The sequence below is a fragment of the Amblyraja radiata genome, chromosome 1 (assembly GCF_010909765.2).
Source record: "Amblyraja radiata isolate CabotCenter1 chromosome 1, sAmbRad1.1.pri, whole genome shotgun sequence".
Classification (NCBI taxonomy): domain Eukaryota; kingdom Metazoa; phylum Chordata; class Chondrichthyes; order Rajiformes; family Rajidae; genus Amblyraja; species Amblyraja radiata.
Genome location: NC_045956.1, coordinates 115,202,666 through 115,213,296, shown reverse-complemented (window position 1 = coordinate 115,213,296; position 10,631 = coordinate 115,202,666). Strand labels below are relative to the sequence as shown.

Genomic DNA, 10,631 nt, shown 5'->3' with positions numbered 1-10,631 from the left:
TATGTGTGGGTGTGGGGGTGGGGGTTAGTGTATGTGTGTGTGTGTGTGTGGGGAGGGTGGTTAGTGTATGCGTATGTGTGTGGGGGTGGGGGGTGGTGGTGGTTAGTGTGTGTGTGACGCCGCAGCCCCCCCCCCCCCCCCACACACACACACACACACGCACACACACACACACACACACAACCGCGCGTTGAGGGGACCGACCCAACGAGTACCCCTTCGTGGTCGAGTAAAGTATAGAATTTTGACTGGCATTTATTATTTGCTGAACCAGGAGCATGAATTATATAAATGGAAAGACAGTTTTGGACAATGAAAAATCAATTGATTAAATCAAAACTCACAGCAAAATGACTATTGTGTTCATTCTCGGGGTAAAGCTGATTTGCCATGTAATCGCACAAGCTATAACTATTTTGATTTTGTACGAAAATGTGCAAACTGATGTCCAGTATAGACAATAACATCGTTTTAACAATACTATTTCACAATAATGTATGATTTGCAATTTATTTCGAACCATATAACATTTAACATCGATCTCTGCTAAAATATAACCGTTTCCACCCTATCTTCAACAGTTTGGTCCTATTGGCACTGAATCATAAAACATGCTTTGAGAAGATAATGTTTAAATGTGGGATATTTAGAAAACTTTGATCTCGCTCTACAATCAGACACATTTTTCAAAGAGCTGATCAGTGGAAGTGTTAACATTTCGCTTATTATGTTGACACAGATATGCTTTGAGATTACAATTATAGCGGTTTGCGGGTCGCGCCACATGACATCATCGTTTACAAATGGAAATAATACAACATACACCTGTTGTGGGGTCGTTGATACTTGTTGCGAGTAATTCATCACTATTCTTTAATACAAATGTAGAATTAAATTGGAAATCCCTCTGTAGCTGGAACATCGCCAGTTTGATTTGTATATACACACACTCTTTGAAGTTAACTTTCGTTATCTGCCCTCTTTTTCTGTGGAGATATTATTCTTGAAAAGTGAATTAAGCAATGGAATAACTTATTTTCAGATCGCAGTAAGATGGGTCCCGTTTGGCTGATAGTGGAACCTTGTGATTATTTCAACAAAACACTGGATACGGATTTAAGTTTTGAAAGGGGGCTCTGAAACTAAATGTGTTAGGATGCTCATTGTATTGTATTCATTAGATTTAGAAAGTATATGCCAAATGAAAACTTATGGAAAAAAAATGTTTCTCTACAGTCTGAGAATGGGATGTGTTTCAGATGGACAATGACTAACCTTAGAAAATAAAGACACCGAGTGATGGAGTAACTCAGCGGGTCGGGCAGCATCCCTGGAGAACATGAATAAGTGACGTTTCGGGTCGGGACCCTTCTTCAGACTGTTAGGTTGTGTCTAATCTTATACGCACCGTGTTTTTCGAATTCAAAAGCATATTCTGATAAACCGCTAAATCTCGATAATAACCTCGCGCAACTTTATAAAAAAGAGCCACAACATGGATGTTCTCATTCAGAAAGAGAAAGTGCGCGGCTTTATCGATCTTCCACCGTTAGAATATGTTATGATATCAATGCAGCATTTACCATTGAAGTCTGCTTCTAAAAATCCCATGCAAGTGGTGATGGTGCGGTTGAGGAGGGGGAGGGGTGTTTCACGAATTTACGCCTTCATGTGCCTGGGCAGGTACGAGTCTCCAGGAACGCCTCCGCTCAAACCTTGTCTTGCACCTGTTCCACGTAAAATGCACAGACATCAAGCAGTACCTATTAAATCAAACTGCCCGGTGTTCGGATATAATCCATGTCTTAAACTGTGGAAATAAGACGAATATATCTCCCTCCTCGGGCAAAAGGTAAGAAGAGAAAGCTTTCAACAGCCGTTTAGCACCAAGTAGATATTTGTGCAGAGTCACATTGGCCGATGTTTTAATTGTACCGCGAGTGTTGGATCATTGCGTAAGATCATGTTGTGGTATGGCTGCAGTTGAAAGTAAATACATGAAAAAAACTTTGAATGAGACGAATTTATTATATGCCCCGAGGGCTTATTTACATACGGTATGTATATAAACAGTCGGCTAATCTGATCCATTTTCATAACAGCATCAAACTAGAATATGTTACTCCAGGCGCTTTAAAGAAACACCTGGAGAATTAACCAGTGGCATAATCTTTTACTTTTGTTTTCTTTTGTTTGTCATTTTCTATTTCAGTAGTAGACTGTTTCCTTGGTTGTGGTCAACGGCTCGCTATGGCCCCGTTAGCCGAAGTCGGGAGCTACTTGGGCGGTCTGGACAGTGGACATATGGCGGCCCCTTTCTTTCCTCCTGCCGTGGAGTTCCCGGTCCTCCTCAGCGATCACCTCGCCCAGACCGAAAGCAGACTGTCTCGCAGCACCACCACGGACTTAGTGCATTTGCAGGGGATTTTGCGAAGGAGACAGCTGTACTGCAGGACTGGTTTCCATTTGGAGATTCTTCCAGGTGGAATAGTGCAGGGGACCAGGCGAGACCACAGCCGATTCGGTAGGTACGCCTCTTTCAAAAGTAAAACAAAACCAACCTGATATCTTAGTAATTTCTCCTTTATACGCGGATATATAGCCAAGCATTCACGCTGGGGAGAAAAAAAACCCTAATGGCATTAAGACTCTTTGACACCATTCACTGTCAGGAATAAGTTGTTGCGAATCGCTGTGATTTTGCGGTTCTTGGGTCGTCTTTCGCTTTGCTTTTTCGTGCATCGGTTCTTCCCGCAATGTTTTAATAATTATTGTTATTAATGTACCTATTTTGCGCTGCTTATAACATAGTTGGGTCCTAATGCATTTTAATATTTGCAAGACGATCAAGCCAAATCTTGGTGCCTCCTGCAAATCGGCACACCTTACATACATCACTCGGCATGACTTCAAACATCTTGAGACGTTCCTTTAAACATCCACCTTTCATTGGACCCTTATGCACTTTCCCACTGATGTGGTTAAGAGGGAAGATAAATCACATTTTATTATCATTTTCTGCACCTCGGGGCACACGCGTACATGTCAAGGGTTCAACAACCACTTAATTACGGCAACGTTCAGAATTGCGAGGTCCTTGTTAAAACGCACGAAACTGTAAACACGATCATCAGCATGTTAGACAGTACGCGACTGTCAACCTTTTAAAATACATTCATTAAATGAAAGGCTCCGAGCCACAGGCATCGGACCGCTGGTCAGATTTTCCAGATGCCCGCACCGGTACAGATCTTTACAAACCACGGTGTTCAGAAGAAGATTCTATTGTCCAGCCTTTATATTGCAACCCTTTGGATCCCGCCTGCGTCCTCACGCCGACTGCGCTAGCACTCATCCCATGTCAAAGATACGAGGGCGAACTGACTATTCTCCGACACAGTTGACTAGCGAAGCTACGCCGACAGCAATCTGGTATTCGGAAATTTATAATACTCTTCCGGCAAATATGCCATTTCATTAAAAAAAACTATTCTAAAATTAAACTCCTCTTGGGCTGTTCTCCCGTGCTGCCAGGAAAAGAACAGGACGGTGGCCAAAATACTTTCTTCGTCTTCTGGCATGCATTTGGAGAAAATTTTGAGAAACCTGACATATCAATCTTCTAATGTACATCTAATTAAACTATAAATATGTTATTTTGAGCACTCGATGAATTTCCATGCCACTGTAGTTTTTGGTATGTGGAGCGTGCTAAAGGCAGGCTGATACGAACATTTAATTTATAGTTTATTCAACTTGGCATTGAAAATACAAACTTTGAAACATATAAGATTGTTAAGGGCATGGACACGATAGAGGCAGGAAACATGTTCCCGATGTTGGGGGAGTCCAGAACAAGGGGCCACAGTTTAAGAATAAGGAGTAAGCCATTTAGAACGGAGACGAGGAAACACTTTTTCTCACAGAGAGTGGTGAGTCTGTGGAATTCTCTGCCTCAGGTGAAGGCAGGTTCGCTGGATGCTTTCAAGAGAGAGTTAGATAGGGCTCTTAAAAATAGCAGAGTCAGGGGATATGGGGAGAAGGCAGGAACGGGGTACTGATTGGGGATGATCAGCCATGATCACATTGAATGGTGGTTCTAGCTCGAAGGGCCAAATGGCCTACTCCTGCACCTATTGTCTATTGTCTAATACATTTTTGTACTGTTTTATAGGAATCCTGGAGTTCATCAGCATAGCCGTTGGGTTGGTCAGCATCAGAGGAGTGGATAGTGGTCTGTACCTTGGAATGAACGACAAAGGAGAATTGTATGGCTCAGTAAGTAACTGATTCTAAATCAAATATCAGGGGAAAAATCAATATGGTAGTGTGAACACATAATTAGATCTGCATTGCTATACAAGGGCAGCATCGCCATCTCTTCCATTTTCACTGCTTATGAATCTTGAAGTATGTGGAAGAAGAGTACATGGGTTTCAGAGTCATGTTATAATTTTGCACGGTATTTTACATCTTAAGTATTTTTGATATTTGAATTAAAATATGTCTTATGCAATACAGGCAAGTTTTTACATGACATTATTGCTCTTTTTTTTGTACAAAGCCATACACAACACACTTGTCCCATTTTGACTAATATTTCCAAATCAACTAATTTCAAAATGAGCATTTGTGCATTTTAAAAAACTTTGTAAAATGTTGTGGAAAGTGTGTTGTGGCTTGCCGGGAATTTCTGGGAACTAAGAGCAACCTGCACTGAAATATGGTTTCGTTTTGTTATGTTTATCACAGGAAATTACATTGGGAGGAGAACAATTTGTTTTGGTTTTGGCCAATGAATCATTTTAAGAATATTGTCAAATATCTGCTTTGTGTATTTTCGATCTGGTTGTCAGGAGACACACAACAAATGTCTTTATTCTCTGTTAAATATTACCAATTAAGCAATCTCAATCAGAAAGATGGCAAGCATAAATGGTCTTGATAACAACTTTATGATGTGAATGTTGAGGGCAGATCTCTAACTCTGATCAGGGAATGTTACAGTGAAATGACTGCTCCACGATATACAAGTTCTGTGCTTCACTGAAATCAAACTTCTGATGTTGCCACTTGATGCAGGAAAAGATGAGTTTCATTATAGCATGTTTCTTCATATTAATGGTGACTGATTATAAACATTAAATTGAATATACTTAGCTGGAATATTAATGCATGAGGTAGGTAGGTTGTTAAAATACTACTTGAATTTTACAATTAGATTTCCCCTTCTGTGAGTATCAGAGTGTCATAGAGTTTATAGTCATACAGCAAAGCGACAGGCCCTTCAGTCTAATTCATCCATGCCGACCAAGATATCCCATGTAAACTTGTTTACATTCCATTTGCTCTTGTTCAACTCATATCTCTCTAAAACTTTCCTATCCACGTATCTGTTCAAGTGTCTTTTAAATGTTGTTACTGCACCTGCCTCATCCAACCCTCTGGCAGCTCTTTCTAAATACCCACTGAGTGAAAAGGTTGCCTTTCAGGTTCCTATTACATCTTTCCCCTCTCACCTTATTCCTACATCATCTGGTTCTTGATTCCCCTACACTGTGTAACAGATTATCCATTCACCCCATCAATTCCTCTCATGACTTTATAAACCAACCTCTATGATCATCTGTTAGCCTCCTGTGCTCTAAATATTAAAGTCCTAGCTTACGCAATCTCTCCCTATAGCTCAGGCCTTTATCAACATCCTCATAAATCTTATCTGCATTCTTTCCATTTTAATGACATCCTTCCTACAGCATGGTGACTAAAACTGAACACAATACTTCCAATGTAGCCTCTATAATGTAACATCACGTCCCATATTCTATACTCAATACCCCGATTGATGAAGGCCTTCTTTATCATTGTACTATGGATAATATAACATGCACAGAATATGTCAGATTAAAACATATTTTCTGATAAAAAGTGTATAAAGCAGTGATTTATGTTATTGAAACAGTAATGATGGTCGATTAAGATGATATAATATTGATACTGTTAAATAAATTAGTGTACTAGATTAAGAATTGATGAGTTCTGTATAAATAATTTATAGAGGAAATGATTTTAACTGCAGGATTTTGATTTATGAACGGCTATATTGTTAATTACACATTTCCCCCTGTAATTGATTTACATTCCAGCAGGTGGTGTATAAATAGCAAAATACTTACAAAGCCAGCTAGACAATTAGATACATTTTTGAAGCTGAATTTAAAAAAAAATATTGTTTTGAGAAATTGACCATTCTATTTAAACAATTTGGTATTGGCCAATACATCTTAAATTGCAAAAATAAGAATAAAATTGGAAAAAGGTAGCTTTTTATGACATTATTACCATCTGTGCATTTTATGGTTATGTTAAGAAAAATAGCCTAATTAATAGTAAGTCGAATTGACTTCCAAATTCAGTTAGGTTGAGTGAAGGTTGCTATAAAAACAAACATAATCACTATATATCATATTAACAATTGCATTACTATAAAGAAAATGGAAGTCAGATTCTCAAAAATAAAACTGCAGATGCAGGAAATCAGAAATTAAAAAACTGTTCCTAAGTAAGTTTATTTTATTGTTGGTGCGTTTGAATTGTGGCAGCACTGCAACCACCAGGAGTGCAGTTGTTTGAGTGGAAATATCTGCCATCTTCTTAAGGCTAGTAGGTCGGTAATTCAGTCTTGCTGGTGTCATTAGAACAAATAAAATGAATTGGGTTAGCTACCTTCTGAACATACTCTTCTCCTAATCTGCACTTGGTTCCTGTGATCCATAATGTGGCGATCAGTTCAGGTTTAAATAAATATTTCACAGTCTGAAACATGTTATTATCTAACCACTAAATTCAAAATCTGACATTGATCACATTTTATTTTTTAATTCCTGTATATAATTGTAACATATCCCTATTTTAACTGACTATTGATTTGCAGTGAGTGATACTTTCTTATCTGTTCTTTTCTTTTTAGGAAAAACTGACAGCAGAGTGTATCTTTCGAGAACAATTTGAAGAAAATTGGTACAACACATATTCTTCCAACTTGTACAAGCACAGTGACACAGGGCGACGATATTTTGTTGCACTCAATAAAGATGGTTCTCCAAGAGATGGGAGCAGATCCAAAAGACATCAGAAGTTTACACATTTTTTGCCAAGACCTGTGGATCCAGAGAAAGTACCTGAACTCTATAAAGATGTATTAGGCTATAGTTGAAGCAATCCAACTTCTGAAGAAGAAGAATTATTTACTCTGTTCATCACAGAAACACAAGCTTCCCAAGGCCTCAAGTGGTTGAGAGAGTGGTTTGGAAAGGATGTGGCCTTAGTTTCGTCAAATGTGAAGCACTTCTGATGTGTAATCACCTGCTCAGGATTTTTACATTAATACTAAAAGTGCACAACTTACAGACACCAGTAATGCTATATAAAGCAGGAGACAAAGGGAATCGGTATGTGTTGATAGTGACTTTGCTATATGATGCTGCAGGTGCCTTTCACTGAGATGTTACATTGACAGAGTAGTGCCACAAAAACGCTCCTTTGTGTAACTGTGGATAAGCACTATTTGAACGGTGGAGAAGGGTAAAAAGTCAACCTGAAATATCTCATATGAAGACTACTACTAGACTTTTTCACTCTTGCTATAGAGTATCAAAACAATGAAAGAGTTACTGTAATTTGTAGCACAATAGTATGGCTTCCATCACAAATGTTGACTAGAATTTAAACTCGCATTGTCTTTGGCAACTTTGGACATGGGACTTTACAGGTCTTTTGAGATGGATGTATTTATACAATTCCAAATTGCATATATTTATTTTATAGAATTATTTATAAAGCAGAATTTATTTTTACTGAGAAATGTACAGGTAAGATTAAAAAACCCCACAAAATTAATGTGCCAATATTAACTCAGAAGGTTTTCTTAATGCATCATGAAACAATATGTACTATCACAGCTTTCTCTTTCATTGAACGTTTTTTATAATCTATATGTAACTGTCTCTTGACTGTACCATACGAGAACATCAGTTTCTTTTTGTTTCATAAATAATTGTTTCCATTTCTGTACTGAATGCAACACACATTCAAAAGTGAATTAAAATATTGAAAATAATCTACAGGCACAGTCTCATTTCATTTAGGATCAAATCCTGAAAGAACAGTCATTTCTCATTATTGATCATTTAAGTTTTAATAGTACAATAACGATTTACTAATCTTACATGATCCAATGGAATACATTTATTTTGTAGTTACGTTTGAAAAAGTATTTTGTTTCACTAATTTATAATGAAAACTGTAAAATGTATTTTACTTAATTATTTTATTGCCTATTGAAATAACTAACATCGCTCTTCATTTTGGAAAAAAAACTATCGGGTATTGTAAATGAATATTCTCTAAATAGACATTGTTTTATCTATTTTATTAGTCCAATTAACAGCATTTCCGACAACTTTAATGCCGCTTGGAGTCTAGATTTTGACATTGGGTTAATGAGTACCTTAAACTATTCCTAATATACAGACTTCAGTTTAAAATGTTTATTTTTGAACATATCTTAAAGTAAAATAATCATATCTTGACCTATTTTGTTTATTGTAAGGAAATATATTTTCACTTTAAAGATGAAAAGGTAGCTCTTGAGGCTAATTAAATTATAAATCAGGAGATATCAATTTCACAACCACCCATTTTACACAGTTGCATAAATTCAAGATAGAGCTAATTTAAAATCATGCATTTTAGAAATTTAAATTAAATAATTTCTGAGATAAAATGTAATTATTGACAAGCAGTCTACAAATATTTGAAGTCAAGGTCCTGCAATATATAAAGAAAACCCAATTATCACATTATAATTCAGAGAGGTAAATGAATTCATCGGTTAACCTATGATGAGCGTTTGTCGGCACTGAGCCTGTACTGTCTGGAGTTTAGAAGAATGAGGGGGGACCTCATTGAAACATACAGAATAGTGAAAGGCTTGGATAGAATGGATGTGGAGAGGATGTTTCCACTAGTGGGAGAGTCTAGGACTCGAGGTCATAGCCTCAGAATTAAAGGATGTTATTTTAGGAGGAGATGAGGAGAAATGTATTTAGTCAGAGGGTGGTGAATCTGTGGAATTCTTTGCCACAGGAGGCTGTGGAGGCTGTCAGTGGATATTATTAAGGCAGAGATAGATATATTCTTGATTAGTACAGGTGTCAGAGGTTATGGGGAGTAGGCAGGAGAATGGGGTTAGGAGGGAGATAGAGATCAGCCATGATTGAATGGCGGATTAGACTTGATGGGCTGAATGGCCTAATTCTATTCCTATCACTGATGACCTTATGATAATTTTTGCATGTGAGAATTGAAGCAAATGCACAATCATCATAATTCAGAATAAATATTCAGAAATAGCACTGGACCCCTCTTCAATGTTCCATGAATATATTTTTATAGCACAATAGATGATATTACTGGCCACAATATTCACCCATCTTCAGAAATGAACTGCCTTAACAATCGTTGAAGTATAGATGTTTGAGTACAACGATGACAATGAGTGCAGTATTCCTTGGAAATATTGCAGTATATTGTCCCTGGGCATTGTACACTTTAGTAGATGTAATAAACATTCATGGCTATGATTAATTATGTCTTGTCAATCACCATGATCATTGGAATGGGAAATATATTATGAAAACTTGTTTAACAGGAAATAAACATCTACTGTTTTAGTTCTAAAAGAGGACATTGTTAAAAAAAAAACACACTTTTCATCAAAAGATACCTATGCTGAGATCTAAGCCTGGACACACTAACATAATTCTACAAAACCACACACAAATGTCCACTGATGTATTTACTGGACTGCATCCACCATAATTTATTCCATAAAATGTCTTCCTAATTTAGAAGATTAAAAACTTCCTCTGAGTCCAACTTCATGTTGGTTTTTATAAGCATAAGCATTGCATGCATAAAAATGTTTGCATTATCATTAAATTGAAACCTTTCATGAATCAGATAACCTTGAGCTAAGGATTTTTGAAAAGAGTGTCATTGTTTATTTCTATCACTCAAGTGCAAAATATTCCCAAATATTTAAGGATGAATCTTTAGTTACATGGTTGAAAATGGGCTTATTACAACATATAAGCATTTTTAAGATGAATGCCCTATTTAACAACTTTAGAAAGCTGATTTTAAAAACATGCTCTTTAAAAATGCATGGAACATGTGACAATAAACTAAACTAAACTAAACTTATTAGTTTCATTGCCATAACCTAAACCTTTCTTGAAATCATAAGAGGTTTTAACAGTTCTTCCATGTCTAAAAAAGGTTAAATTTGGAGTTCTTCCTGCAAGGTTAATACATTTGCTCAACTGCTGGAAATTAGTGATACAGATTGTTTTGATCCAGGAGTATGACCTGTTTTATGGACAATGTCAGCTTCTGGTGTTATGTTCTTTAAACAGGCACAAAAAAAAATGCTGAATTGCAGTTCCTCAAATCTTTTTCAACGACTTACTTCATTTCCTTATGGAATTTTAGTGGAATTCAAGTCGCAAAGTTTTAATTTAATGAAAGCCAAGTTTAAGAATTAGTTATGATTATTATGCAGGGATTTG

At 36.9% G+C, this 10,631-nt stretch overlaps 1 protein-coding gene across 1 annotated transcript; it reads left to right on the top strand.

Annotated features, from left to right (window-relative positions):
* Positions 1–1,750: 1,750 nt before the first annotated feature.
* fgf20 (fibroblast growth factor 20) lies at positions 1,751–8,086 on the top strand. Its single transcript, XM_033029247.1, has 4 exons — positions 1,751–1,852; positions 2,213–2,524; positions 4,175–4,278; positions 6,971–8,086. The coding sequence occupies exons 2-4, from the start codon at positions 2,251–2,253 to the stop codon at positions 7,214–7,216; spliced, it is 624 nt and encodes a 207-aa protein (XP_032885138.1). The 5' UTR covers positions 1,751–1,852; positions 2,213–2,250; the 3' UTR covers positions 7,217–8,086.
* The last annotated feature ends 2,545 nt before the right edge of the window (positions 8,087–10,631 follow it).

Bases quoted from the DNA above. Each gene is read 5' to 3' on its own strand.
- fgf20 (XM_033029247.1), top strand. From the start codon at position 2,251: ATGGCCCCGTTAGCCGAAGTCGGGAGCTACTTGGGCGGTCTGGACAGT. The intron at 2,525-4,174 runs GTAGGTACGCCT...ACTGTTTTATAG, and splicing joins GCGAGACCACAGCCGATTCG to GAATCCTGGAGTTCATCAGC. The intron at 4,279-6,970 runs GTAAGTAACTGA...TTTTCTTTTTAG, and splicing joins AAGGAGAATTGTATGGCTCA to GAAAAACTGACAGCAGAGTG.